This window comes from Gymnoscopelus braueri, assembly GCF_963280865.1.
Source record: "Gymnoscopelus braueri genome assembly, chromosome: 13".
Lineage (NCBI taxonomy): Eukaryota > Metazoa > Chordata > Actinopteri > Myctophiformes > Myctophidae > Gymnoscopelus > Gymnoscopelus braueri.
Genome location: NC_137615.1, coordinates 23,692,276 through 23,707,275, shown reverse-complemented (window position 1 = coordinate 23,707,275; position 15,000 = coordinate 23,692,276). Strand labels below are relative to the sequence as shown.

At 44.0% G+C, this 15,000-nt stretch overlaps 1 protein-coding gene across 1 annotated transcript in view; it reads right to left on the bottom strand.

Moving 5' to 3' along the window:
- ngfra (nerve growth factor receptor a (TNFR superfamily, member 16)) overlaps nucleotides 1-15,000 on the bottom strand; it is a 37,090-nt gene that overhangs the window by 19,731 nt on the left and 2,359 nt on the right. Inside the window, exons 2-3 of the mRNA XM_080448510.1 lie at nucleotides 12,557-12,719; nucleotides 2,147-2,509 (exon numbers count right to left, since the gene is read on the bottom strand). Coding sequence (XP_080304636.1) covers nucleotides 2,147-2,509; nucleotides 12,557-12,719 — 526 coding nt within the window. The remainder of the gene's footprint in view (nucleotides 1-2,146; nucleotides 2,510-12,556; nucleotides 12,720-15,000) is intronic.

Sequence of the window (15,000 nt, the reverse complement as noted above, 5' to 3'; positions counted from 1 at the left end):
ACACAGACACACTCTCTCTCTCTCTCTCTCTCTGGTGGCCGTGTGATGTGTGATACAGGGTTCTGCTTTGAGACAGCCAGCAGACGAGTCCTCTATGATAATAATCCCACTCGGTCTGTCTGTCTGTCTGTCTGTCTGTCTGTCTGTCTGTCTGTCTGTCTGTCTGTCTGTCTGTCTGTCTGTCTGTCTGTCTGTCTGTCTGTCTGTCTGTCTGTCTGTCTGTCTGTCTGTCTGTCTGTCTGTCTGTCTGTCTGTCTGTCTGTCTATCTATGCTTTAACCATGCACTGTCACTGCTGCTGCCCTCGCTCGCTCAACACTGGACAGCAGCGCGGGAGACGGGCAGGTCAAAGGTGATATAAGCTCCATGGGTGGGCTACACAAGGCTGTATTATGCCCTACTGTACATCAAAGGATTCTAGGATTGCTATTCCGGCTGTTCACTGGTGGTGTATCGAGACATATGGTGCATTTTGATTTGATCAGTGACAGAGTCCTGTGACACACTGCTCTCATGCAACATCTGATGCCATATCAAATACTCACTGTTCACTTCTTTTATCTCATTACTTTTTCATCATTTGTTTCGTTTGGTGCTGTCTGTGCTGCAGCAGTGGTTCTGAGAAAACCTTGTACTGCTTCATTACGCTCCCTCTCTCTCTCATTACTTCTCTCTCACACTTGCCCATTTTTCTTCCTTTCTCTCTCTCTTGTTCCATCTCTATTTCTCTGTGTCTCTGTGTCTCTCTCTCTCTCTCTCTCTCTCTCTCTCTCTCTCTCTCTCTCTCTCTCTCTCTCTCTCTCTCTCTCTCTCTCTCTTATCCCCGAGCAATTTAGCAATCTTTTTGTCTTCTGGAAGCAAGAGAACACACACCCACACACACACACACACGCACGCACGCACGCACGCACGCACGCACGCACGCACGCACGCACGCACGCACGCACGCACGCACGCACGCACGCACGCACGCGCACACATACACATACATATACATATATGTACGCACACACTGTGTGTGTGTGTGTGTGTGTGTGTGTGTGTGTGTGTGTGTGTCTGTGTGGAACAGACAGTGTGACTAATTATCAATTCTTTTTCCACCTCACCTGCCGTCTCCTGTTTTTTCAAAGTTCTTTTTTTATGTCTAACACAGTCTGTTTCTCTACCGCCCAGCTGGTTCTTATGTATGTATGACAGCACATTAGGACATGAATCTACGACTACCATCTGCTACTAGTGTGTCCAGTACACCGCAGCAGGTGTTGACAGATTCTTTAAGTCCAGTTGTGACGTGGCACAATCCACATACGTCACGTCTTTGCTCTACAGGTTCATTTTCCTATACGCACACTGTAAATCTTGAGTGTTCATTTAACTCAGAGTTACTAAAGGATACATTTATACTTTGGATTTTACTATGCATGTGGCCAAAGAAACACACAGGGGTTTTGATGTGGTTTTACAAATTAAAATAGTCATTGAAAGTTGTGTGTTACTCCAAAAGTCAAGCATCAGCCTCCTGATTGTCAATAAATTGTATACACTCTCAGGAGTTACATTTGACACTGGATGTTGCAGTGTACAGCCGACAATGACTTAAAGCTGCAACCCATAAGTTTCATGTCCTACCAAGTAGAGAGACCACCTCCAGCTCCAAGCACTGCATATGTTCTAGTTGTATGGAATTAACGTACTCTATTTGTTAATGTAACGTTTTAAAAATAATTCCCAGATTGCAGCTTTAACAGCACTAGTTTAGTCTCAGAGGCTGTGAGACACATCATGCCCGCACCGATTTGAAGCTTGACTCTAATTTCATGCCCCATTCTGCCCTGGTGAATTTACAGCTTCCGTTTCCATTCAGTGTATATTGTATTAGTGTACTATTGACCTCCGTGACCGCCGTGACCTTTAAAGCCTAGCGTTCAGTTCAGCTTCCTGCCATCTCACTGTCTGACCCTCGTGCTGCCCTTTGACCCTGCCTCTTCAAACAGTCACCCTCGTTGACCCGTCCAAGTCACATGGGAGAGAAAATATTGTGATAGAGATGTAACCTCCCAAATAAGCTGTGACGATGTGTGTGTGGATGTGCATGTGTGTGTGTGTGTGTGTGTGTGTGTGTGTGTGTAAGCAAGTGGCAGACTCACTGTGGCAGACAGAGTCACTGGCAGGCGAGCACGGCGACACCTCTATCTCGATGCCATCGTCGCAGATGGTGCAGGGTAGACAGGGGTCCAGGGTGCTCTCACGCTCGGAGTACGTGTCGTCAATGCACTCCTCGCACAATGTGTCGTGGTTGTGATCGCAGTGCGCCAGCACGCCCTGGCCCACTGGGCACACGGTGCATGGCTCGCAGCGGCCGGACATCTCGCCGAAGAAGTAGCCGTAGTCGCACACGCATATGGCGTCGTTGGAGTCGGTGCAGGGCGTCTGCATTCGCATCAGGCCGGTGCACATGGTGCAGGGCTTGCACACCTCTGTGTGGCTGTAGTTCTCTGAGAAGGTCTCACCTGGTGAAAGGAGGGTAGCAAAGGAGACGAGGATGAGAAGGGAGGCGAGGAGACGAGGACAAGAAGGGAGGCGAGGAGACGAGGATGAGAAGGGAGGCAAGGAGACGAGGATGAGAGGGGAAGCAAAGAGATGAGGATGAGAATGGAGGCAAGGGGAGAGAGGTTGAGCCAGAGGAGAGCGGGGGAATATGAGGAGCGAACGGGACAAAAGAGAGATTGAGTCTTTAATGACATTAATCATGTTTACTGCACATCATTAGAGGGGCGGACACATTGATCCAGTGGGCTCTTAGTGATTTGTGCTCTGGGACAAGAAAGGTGCTCTTGTTGGTGGATTGAGTCAAAAGCCTGCTGGGCTCATTACGATATTGATCCCTGTGTGTTTGTGCCCCGTTGAGTAAACTGCTTAAGCCTAAATCATACACAGAAAGAGCCCTGACTGTAGCTGATAACACAGACAATGATGAGATGGCTGACATTCAGAGATAACCGTGCTGTTTTGGCATGATCATGCATGTTGCTTGGCTACATTGTAAAAAGCCGTAAAGGATGTTACATATCATACAGTATACAGTGTCCCCCACTGCAAAATCTGCCTGCCCGCCTACTTTGTCACATGACTGTGTCTGCGACTCAGAAAATAGCCGATCTACAAACTCAAAGCTTGTTACAATATGACACCTTGTGTCGTATTTTTGTATAAATCAGGCTTAACACTTCAGGATTGTGCAGAGTGGTGAGTGATGTTGGGCAGAACCAGGCACTGACTGGCTGCCTGCTTGGTAACCCCAATCTGTTCATTCATGCTCAACACTTCTGCGTCTGTGTTCAGGAACGTTTGTAGCGGGATCAGTCGGGATTGAAGCACGTTCCTGTGGAAGCGATGACCTCCAAGTCAGTCCGCTCTGTCATTCCCAGAGTTCTTAGGGCCACAATGTAATCTATTAATATCGCATGTGGAATATAGAATTATTTCCAGATATAATTGGATGCCTCCTGAATTATGCATAGCGTGTGTGTGTGTGTGTGTGTGTGTGTGTGTGTGTGTGTGTGTGTGTGTGTGTGTGTGTGTGTGTGTGTGTGTGTAACAGATTGATGAGGATGAGAGGAGAGATAGCATATACCATAACATGGTTCAGCGCTCGACTACAGAGATACAGAAATAAGAGTGTTCCCTAAATCTCATTTTCTACTCGTGTGTGACGTCCTGATGCAGATGCGAACATGAGAGCGGTCACCTTGTGAGGGCTGTGGTTCAGACTGAAAGAGCAGCTGAGTGTTTACTGCTATCATCTAACTCTGTCTTGGAGTGAGACAGCATAGCAGAGTTTCTAAGACTATTTGTGTTTGCGTGCATGTATGTGTGTGTGCATGCTTGTGTGTGTGTGTGTGTGTGTGTGTGTGTGTGTGTGTGTGTGTGTGTGTGTGTGTGTGTGTGTGTGTGTGTGTGTGTGTGTGTGTGTGTGTGTGTGTGTGTGTGTGTGTGTGTGTGTGTGTGTGTTAACTTACAGTAAGCTGTGTACGTGCCAGCGCATTCTTGTGAGCGTGGCTCTGGATGTAAGTATATTGTACCTGTGCATGTTGCATGAGAAGTGCTACAGTAGTAGTGTGGCGGTTGCGTTGAGCAACAGCATAAATTGTTTGTGTGAAAAGCCCTGCAGCATTGTCTCAGTGCTGGCTTTTCCTCACATGTTACTCTGGCAAGTGTTAAGCAAAGCTTTACCCACTTTAACCCTGACATCTCTATTTGGGGCATGTCATAGGTGAAGATTTTGGAAACATTTAGTAAATTCTCAGAAAACAGATCGGATATTTTCTGAATCTTGGGTTGTAGAGACACTGCAAGGACCCTGAGAATAAGGGCTGTCATTTTGAAATAAGCACTCAGGATTTTACTGTGTAGATAGAGACAAACACAACAAGCTCTGTATCAGTAGCTCAATTCTGCTGACTATTTCATACAATACAATTGGCTGTATTGAATTCTTTGAAGGTGGGCTGGAATGTAAAGTCCAACCACCATTTAAAACTGATCCAAACATGACTGGTGATGTTGACTGCTTCTAGAAACCACTAGTGCGGGGCAGGCAGATCATGGAGACCAGACTAAATGGGGGGGTGTGGCACAGAAATGGATTCAGATCACTCTATAGCAGCCTTTTTCAAACATTTGGTGTCCAAGGCACACCAGTGAGCAAGTCAAAATCTCACACACTGCACACCTGTATACAAATAGCTTGTTTCGCAATGCGACACAAGCTGTGCGCTTCTATTTTAGAAAATGTGTCAGAAGTTTTTGAATAACAAAAAATGTAATATTATTTTAGGGCATAGAATTTGTCTGTGTTGGGAAATACGTGTGCACAACGTACTGAAATAGTAAATAAAATAATTATTATTATTATTCACAACTTTTTGTATGGTGTATATTGCAATAATAATGTGTGGTAGTCACAAAATCCTAAGGCACACGTAGACCTTTCTCACGGCACACCATGTGGGAACCACTGCTCTATAGAAAGGTGACATCAAAGACTTTCATAGCCAGACAGTCTCTCAACAATCCACGGCCATATATGGAGGCAGAGGTAGCGGTGAAGAATGGCTTTACACTGTACTGTACAGTATGGCCTGCATGTTTAAAATGGACTGACATAAATGACTGATTGGTAAATTATGACTTGAAGTTGTGAGCTCGAAAATGTTGCTTTCATTTCCCTCAGGCTGAACCAGTTTAAAGCGTCTTGTTCTTCACAGCAACCCCACAGTGCACACGCTTTACAGCTAATTTTAGCTTGCGTGCATGAATCTCATTGCCGTCCGTGTGTATAAACATGTCTAAATGTGACCATATGCACTGAGTGTTCAACAGACACAGGGAAAAAAATGTGTGCCTGTGTGTGTGTGTGTATGTGTGTGTGTGTGCATGCGTTTGCATGCACACGTGCCAGTACATTCATGCGTGAGTGAGTGGGAGAGGAGTAAATAAGTGGCCATCAGGAATCCTGCCCCATACAGTACACTGTATACTGTGCATAATAAATGTCACAGTCCATAAAAGATGACCCACCATGTACAGTAATGGTCTTGAATTGAACAGGATCCACTTCTTCTTAATGAGCGTATACTATTTACAGTAAGAGACGGTAAAGCCTGAATTACACTTAGTTGCACCCCGGTGTCGCACATCCAAGATAGCAGAAGTACAAGCTCACAATGAGCAGCACCGTCACGCATTGTGACCTTGTAGATCGGATATCTTCAATGTGCGGCACGGCGCGCAACCAAGTGTACTGTAAAATCACGTATTTAGTGGGTATGCATGGGGGAGGGTTGGTCGTGCATTGGGGGGGGGTGCACTACAAATGTGCCACTTCAGCCAGTGAAGACCCCCCTTTACAAACACTGATGTGTTTCAACCCCATTAGTGTCATCAATAATGTACGTTTGAGTGGCCTTGAAACTGGCCCCCATGTTCTTCACGATCAGCACATTTTGCTGGAGTTGCGCGGAGACCCACCCTTCCTACTTTGTACTACTACTACTACTACTACAAAGTCAAATCCTCTTTTTTCAACTCGGAGAGTGCAAAAACATAGGGCCAAATATGGGTCCACTCCATTTCAATCCTTTTTTACACGCTCAGAGTTAAATCTTACAGTGCTGTGTACAGTATTTGAGTGTGTTATGGTTACCTGTCAGCACATGCATCATTGTTTTCTTTACTGTAACACAACTGACCTCCTCCTGACTCCGGTTTCAATGCACCAGATTAACAGCATTTGAAAACCTGCGTGACGGCTTTATTTGTCTTGTAAACCTGAAACGTTTCCGGGTCTAATTATTGCTTTGCTTCATCGGTTTTTTGATCGATTCACCCCTGATTCAAAACATATGTTTAAAGAGATTAACAAATCACAAAATTAGGGGTCCTAGCGGAGGAAATTGTAACATAACAATCAACAGTTAACCCCTGCATCCCTGATTGAGCATTGCTTTTTTTTTGTTGGTCTTGCTGGGGTCAGCGGCGTAGGAAAGTAGCTTCCATTGCCACGGTCTCAGAGGACCTGTCAGAGGGAAGTCTCATTTCCGTCTTTCTTATTCCCCACTGATCCGCAGTGGGAGGCCATTCGAGGCGCTCTGTTTCAATCTTCAGTGTAAGGAAGGCTGCGATTCTACTTTCCCTCGATCCGCCTTGAATCCCCACTGAACCCCAGTTAGCGAGAGCACTTCTTAAACGCTCCAGTGAGTAGTGGGGGCTCTGTCTTTTCTCTTGCCAACTTCACGGACCCCCCCCCCCCAGTCAGTTTGCTTGGCGAGCTTTTTGAATGGTTCACTAAGTGAGGCAGCTCCGGTTGTGTTGTCTCCCATGACAGGCACGGAGAAGTGGAAAGGACTGATAAATATTTCAGGACTGCTGACACTGGCAGCCGTCTAGACCCAAGCATGATGGAGAGAAGAGTTACGCTGACAGGAAGTGCCGAATTAAGAGGGGACATGGTAAATAAAGATTCCCCCATATTTACCGTGAAACAGGAAATGGGTGTGCTGAATGTTTTTTTTCCTGTTTAATTATTCATATGCACTTCAGAACTAGTGACACATCTTATGTCCATATAGCTCTTGTTTTTCACGTAAGGTTCTGTGTTCATATAAGACCCTCTCAAGCCTTATTTCAGCATGAATGCTTTCAGAGGCATCAGGTAGATTGAGATAAATTGTATCATCCACTAATAATTAAAAAAATCACACCAGTGTGAAGAGAGTGGTGCCTTTCATGAGTTCATTTCGTTAGTTACTTTTTACAGACTTTGATGACTTCAAAGTATTTTTACTAATTTTAAGTACTTTAAAATGTTTTTATTGATTTTTACGTGTTTTTACTCATTTTAACATCTTTTAAGTATTTTTACTCATTTAAAGTATTTTTACTCATTTAAAGTATTTTTACTCAGTTTAGGAACTTTAAAGTATCTTTACTAATATTTAAGTATTTTTACTCATTTTAAGTATTTTTACTCATTAAGTATTTTTACTCAAAAGTGTGTGTTGTGTGTGAGTGTGTGTGTGCGTGTGTGTGTATAATTAGTGTAACTGGTTGCATCTTTGTGTTGCAATCAGCGGCAGCTGTTGAGGCTGTGCTCAAACATACAGAGAGGCCGTGCTCATACACACAGACACACAGACAGACACACACCAGGACAAAGTCACTCCTTGGAGTGGCTAGCACCACTCAAAAAAATACATCAATGGCGAAACCGATTAAAATAATGGATAATGTGCTGGAAAGTGACTGGATTTCATTTTAATAGCTGTGTGTCTGTCAGAGGCGAGTACTGTAGCTTTTCTGTGTCTCAGCACAAGATAATTGTTCTCGTCTCAGAGGCACAATAGCATGTTCAATGTGGTTTAATCAGCAGGATCAAACGAGTAAAGATGCATCGATGTAACAGTATGCATGATGAATGAGCACGTCTGGCCCTTTGGTGCCCGGCACTCTAATCCCATTTTAGTCCCTAATACAGTGGATGAGTCACACCAGCTGAGGAGGGGCAAGAATGCCGTCTGGATGAAGAGCAGTGCAGGGAAACAGAGGGAGGCTGGAAAGAAAAGGAGCGGATGAAGAAACAACCGCCATGAAAACGCTGCAGCATTTCTGGCAGCAACCACATCATTGGAAGATGCAGTAGTAGATGTTTGTCATGCACGCCGTCTGCACCGCTGATGTTTACTGTGGGACTTTTAACCCATTGAGACCGGGAAAGCAGATCTGTGTCATTTTAGATTTCTTTGGCAATTTAAAAAAAACTGCAGATATACAAGCTCATTGCGCTGTCTGCTATTTTTTTTTCTTTCGTGAAAATGTGTGCAAATCATTGAATATATATTTTTTATTTCCTCGTAGGGTCTTCGTGTTTTAGTCACACCCAGGGCCTTCGGGTCACTTTGACCCGAAGGCCCTGGGTGAAAATTTTCATTTTCATGAAAATGAAAATTTTCATTTTCATATCACATGTTTAGTACAGTATATAAGGCAAATAGAAGAAGTTTCATAGAGAACAATTTTTTTTTACATACTTTTAATTCATGTTGAAAATGTTAAACCGGGTTAAAAGGACCCGAGGACCCTACGAGGGTTAAGCGAATATTTTAACTCAAATTGAACCACTGATATAGAAACATATGTTTTTTTTTCAAAAAACTGTTAGGATTTAGAAGACATTTGTAGAATCCCTAGAAGCAAAGATTTGAGTTGAACATTTTCACGATTTAAAAAAAAAATAGCAGATCTACTGTACAAGCTCAGAAATCTAAAATGACACAGATGCTTTCCCGGTCTTAATGGATTAAAAGGAATACTATGTATGATGAGCATTCTTTGTGACATTGAACCAAAGACAAAGTCCAGGCCCTTATGAAGCATGGCTGTTTCTCTCTGCAGGAACCGGGGCACCTCTTGATCTCGCTCGACTAATTTCCTGCTCCAGTCATTGGTGTAATTTTTTGCTCAATTTCTTGCTTAATTACTCCTCTTCCTCCTCCTCCTCCTCCTCACCCCTTCGTCTTCCATCCAACTCTCTGCTTTTAATCTCCTTCTACAGTATATCCAGCATGACTGAATGTATAATAATGTTGATGCAAAGCATGAGGAGCCAAGTTGATTTATGCATTTTGTTTGACCTTTACTTTGGCAAGTTAGTCTCGACAATTTTGTACATTGTGTCCAGGTGGCTCAGGTGTAAAGTTTCTGCCCACCAATATGGATACAGGGGTTCGATTACGACACGGTGCCTCTGGCTTGGCCGGGCATTCCAACAAATACAATTGGCCGTGTTTGCTGGTGGGAAGCCGCCACGGGAGGACGATCTCTGTCACTGCACTAGCAACTCCTATAGGTTGATTTGTTTGACAGGGAGACGAACTGGGAGAGATAGCGTGCTGCCGTACTCCTCCGGCCCTTCCAGTGAGTGAAACTCCTCACTGTCAGATCAAAAGAAGCAGCTGTGCTATGAGGAGACACAACTGTGTTTACGAGGAGACACAGTTGTCTACTCTACACCGTACCCAAGACCAAAGTAGTGGTTACACATGTATATATACTGTATATAAAATGTATAAAATACATGAATACATACATACATACATACATACATACATACATACATACATACATACATACATACATACATACACATATATATATATATATATATATATATATATATATATATATATATATATATATATATATTGTAGATGTAGACTGACCTGTTTATTTCAATGCTTGGGCAGTGCCTTTGCTAATATTGACTTTGTGTAACACTTTCATTCTATTCCAACATTGCGACTGGACGCACAGGTGACTGTTTCATGCAATCAATTCCCAACATATTGTTTCGGGGTGCGCTGGTTTCAGTACATTCAACCTCCTCTTGTGTGTTGGCTAGTGAGGCGCGTCCTAGCGAGACCTGACAGAATGGGTTTCATTTGGTGCCGGCCTGCGCGCGCATACTGGTTCTTATCAGTGTGATGTCGTCTATTAAGGGGTCTATTGGCATCCTGCCCTTCGCCCTAATCCCAGTTTATTTGAAAATAAGACTTCAAGTGAAATCAAGCAGGCTGGGATTCCTACACAATAACACAAGATCTGATATCCGAAATCTCAGATAATCCCAGGATACCAATTTGAAGCCAGATCACACTAGCCTGGGAGCAGACGAATGCGAGTGCACTCTGCGATTTGGGTCTGGCACTGCTCCATAGAGAATCCATTTCCTGCTCCAGCAGACGGGGGTAACCAATCAGGGCCCAGTATTCGAATATGGGAGACTGTAATTGGTAGTTGGTTTGTAGGTCTAACCAATTGGAAAAAAAACTTCCTCATAGAAGCACCAGACTCAAATCCACGCAGTGATATAGTCTGTCTACGCCAGGCTAAGATCACACAGCAGCAGAATTTCACCAAAATCGAGAACTGATTTTCTTCACATAAATATTTCGACACCAGCCTGCATGCAATCATAAGGAATATGTTACATTTTTGATTACATTGAATTGTTGTTCTTGAAGATGTGTTTGTTTCACACAAGGTTCTTGGTGTGAAACGCCTTTCCTATTGCAGTTCTTGTTTACAAGCACCATTGCCAGTATTAACATCTTGTGAGGGTTTATTAGTGTAATATATGGACACGCACCAGAAGGTATCATCCAAGCGAATTACTGAAGGGCTCTGACTTTGGATGATTTAAAAACCCACCACATTTACAACCATATGCTGTGTGAATAAACAAACTCCAGGCTGATTTGACGTTATGGATTACATTTCAAATAACCTTTAGGAATTGCTCAGACTCAAAATAGAGCACCCTTATGGGTCCATCTTTACACTCTCAGAGTTAAATGAACACTAGTATCTGGCTCTGAAAACATACATTGTACAGTACATTACAGCCTGACGCAGTATACTTCGGTATTCCAGTCCTCCTCCTGAGCTATGCAATGATTTTATGAGGCGTTTTCTTTGACGTTTAGCGGGCCGACAACGAGTTTGAAGCACCTTCTGAAAGGGCAAAGGGTGCTATAGGGTTCCAGGGGGTCCTCAGCTAAATGATTGATATTAAGGAACCAAATGGACCCTTACAGGTCTGTAACTCTGAGAGTGTACAAATGTAACTAAATGGAACCTTTACGGGTTCATTTGGTTCCATTTGTACACTCCCAGAGTTAAATTAACACTGAGGATTTTGCTGTGAATAGAGACGTAACATTGTTACGATGTTTGTTTGCATGAAAGCTCGCTGGTTCGTCTCTGGGACATTGTGGTGTTGGCACCTCTCCCGTCCCCATTCTGTAGGATCAGTGCTAATGGTTCACAGCCCTGAGCCCAGCTGTATGAGAGAGGACATTTGGGCCCACTTTGGGACCATCAAACAAGAATTTGTGTCTGTGTTTTTTGGGACATTTGGTAAAAAGGCGCAGCACGGCACTTTAGTACTAATGAGCAAATTGGACAATTACGTTCAGTTTGTTTTATGCTGTTTTTGTTTTGAACGGAGAACTTGATCTGCCTTGACGTGTTTGTGCAAGTATGCATGTAATTTGAATGTATATTGTATACTGTGTGTGTGTGTGTGTGTGTGTGTGTGTGTGTGTGTGTGTGTGTGTGTGTGTGTGTGTGTGTGTGTTGTGTGTGTGTGTGTGTGTGTGTGTGTGTGTGTGTGGCACAAGCGTGTGCATGCAAGCGTGTGGGTGTACAGTATGTGTGTGTGTGTGTGTGTGTGTGTGTGTGTGTGTGTGTGTGTGTGTGTGTGTGTGTGTGTGTGTGTGTGTGTGTGTGTGTGTGTGTGTGTGGTGTGTGTGTGTGTGTGTGTGTGTGTGTGTGTGTGTGTGTGTGTGTGTGTGTGTTAGTCATGCCTTCAGGGGGAGATTTCCATGAACATGTGTTACAGTACAGTACAGTACACCAGTTTTGGTGTGTGTGTGTGTGTGTGTGTGTGTGTGTGTGTGTGTGTGTGTGTGTGTGTGTGTGTGTGTGTGTGTGTGTGTGTGTGTGTGTGTGTGTGTGTGTGTGTGTGTGTGTGTGTGTGTGTGTGTGTGTGTGTGTGTGTGTGTGTGCGTGCGTGTACGTGTGCTTGCGCGTGCGTGCGTGTGGCGTGTGTGCGTGTGCGTGTGTGAGAGAGAGACAGAGAGACAGAGAGACAGAGAGAGAGAGAGACAGACTTGAAATGTTCAACCACTCAAGTGGTTTGATATGAGAATGTTTTCAAGGTCCATCTATTGCAAAATTGAGAATTGCATTGAGAAAGCATTATTCAGCATATGAATATGCACGCACATGCATGCATACGTGTGTGTGTGTGTGTGTGTGTGTGTGTGTGTGTGTGCGTGCGTGCGTGCGTGCGTGCGTGCGTGCGTGCGTGCGTGCGTGCGTGCGTGCGTGCGTGCGTGCGTGCGTGCGTGCGTGCGTGCGTGCGTGCGTGCGTGCGTGCGTGCGTGCGTGCGTGCGTGCGTGCGTGCATGGGTGCGTGCGCGTGTGTGTCTACTCACTGTCCAAACACTGGCCACAGACGGTCTGTGTAGCACCACATTTCTTCACCAACCCTTCTCCAGGTGGACATTCCTCGCAGCATTCTCCACCACTGGTGTACTGGCCTGATTCACATGGAAGAAGCACTGCCCGCTCTGTCTTAGACGCCAGCATCAACCCCACCTGTCAAGGTTGGGACAGTGGTGTGTTGGAACAGAAAGCGATCTCATAGAATAAAACACTCACACATACAGACAGTCACAGTGAGGGGCCGGTCACACACAGATTTGTATCCATCCAAAGTACTGTAGACTGAGCCAGTGTGAATTCTCTATAGGGCTGTCGGGCTGATATCTTGACAGGTGAGGGAGAGATCTCTCGTTTTTGAAGAGTCAGCCCACATTTTTATATGCGTCAAACGTTTAACCACATGAATCCTAGTGTTTCATTCTGGGGCAATAATTCTGTGAAAATCTTTGTAGATTTTTGTAGATTGGCTATTTTTAGCGTAGAAAATTGGTATAGAAGGGAAAGATAGGGGACTCCAGTCAACTAAGTATATAGGGTAGGGTCCATAACTTTTTTAGTGAAAAAAATCCTATTTGGATCGAATTTGTATTGTACGATTACCGGTAATACAATATAAATAACAGAACTGCAGTGGTTGTTGGTCTACCTGCTCTTCTATTCACACATGTACATCCTGTGGTGAAGTAGAACCACTACAAGTGGTCTATTGTATTTGTATGAAGCTCAAAAGACAATTTAATCTCTGCCCAAATCGGCTTTCTGTATTGGCTCAGTAGTAGAAATTTGGGCTCTTTTGCTGGGGATGTTAGAATCCCTGGTACGATATGAAAGTTACAAACATTCCGCATACGAACACAGAACAAAAAAACATTTTTGTATTCCAATCAGACAAAACAGAGAGGAATTGCACGCACGCACGCACACGCACACACACACACACACACACACACACACACACACACACACACACACACACACACACACACACACACACTGGCCAGACTGACTTACACAACCACAAAAGATTATTAGTGAAAATTACAGCCAGGTGTGCAACCTGTTCCTCAAGTCGGACCCCTTATCATCATTCGTCATCAATCATTCTGTCTGCACCTATATCAGACATGCTTTGGTAAAAGGCCATGGGCTAAAACCTACAAGCAAAAGCCCAAAATGCACATCAAATTGACAGAAACCTGTTGCCACTGCAGGAGCCATGAAAACATCCATACAACACGATACAACGGCCCTTCCTTTTAGATTAGATGTGAGAGAAGCCGTGAACACCAAGTTTGAATCTGTCTCCTTTCTTTTCTCTTACACACACACACACACACACACACGCACACACGCACACGCACACGCACACACACACACAAAAGCATACGGTACTCCTCCCTGGCTTGTATCTCCCTGATCATCTCTCTCTGGCTCATTACCTCTCTGTCCACACAGTGTCCGCGATGAGGTTGTACAGTTGATTTAGCACTAGATAGCATGTGTTTATAAGGGTACGTGGTATTGAAACGTTGTTGTCTGTACATTTAACAGGGGTGGGGGAGGTCCCTCTTTGGACCCTAGCTGTTTAGGTTCAAAGGCTGCTAATTCGATATATTGACCACCGGCAGTGATACATTGAATATTGACCGATACACTGCATATTGATCAGTGATACATTGAATATTGGTCAGTGATACATTACATATTGAACAGAATGAACACTGATAAATGTAATATTGACCAATACTACATTGCATTATGCTTTGTTCATTTTAACCTAAATAGTTGCCTTTTCTGTCTTCTCTCTCTTTTCCATGGAATATGTCATTTGCATACATTCACAATGAATGAAAGGCTCCGAAATCCTAACTGCCATGATTTACTATTACTTCCTGCTGCTCATCCTTCCTCCTCTGTTTTATGGCCTGAATTGCTTTCCCAGAAAGAGGATATATACTGCAATCACTGCCACCTCTTTCTTTTCTTTTCTTCTCTTTTCTTTCTTTCTTTCTGTTTATACCTCTTGTTACTCTTTTTCCTTCCTGACGCCTCTTTTCTGGTCAAAGAGCTTTGACTTGCATGCTGACATGTTGCAACATATTTGAATAAACTGAACCACTTTATTCTGAACTTCAGCAACTATGATATACATGGCACTGAAATGCTTTCATGTGTTATGGCTCTCGTTATACAAAAAAAAAGAAAAACAAATTTCCATGATTATTCTTGCTTGCTGAAGCATATTTTCGGTCTCTTTTACTCAGACACACAATATATCTCTCTCTCCCCCTCTCTCTCTCTCTCTCTCTCTCCCTACCTCTCGCTTCCTTTCTCTCCCTCTCTCCTTCGCTCAGCCTGGTGTCCGTGTTTTCATTCAGAAACAGATGTACGTACACAGCCCTGTCTCTCTCCTCTCAGTCTCTGCTCTCAGTCT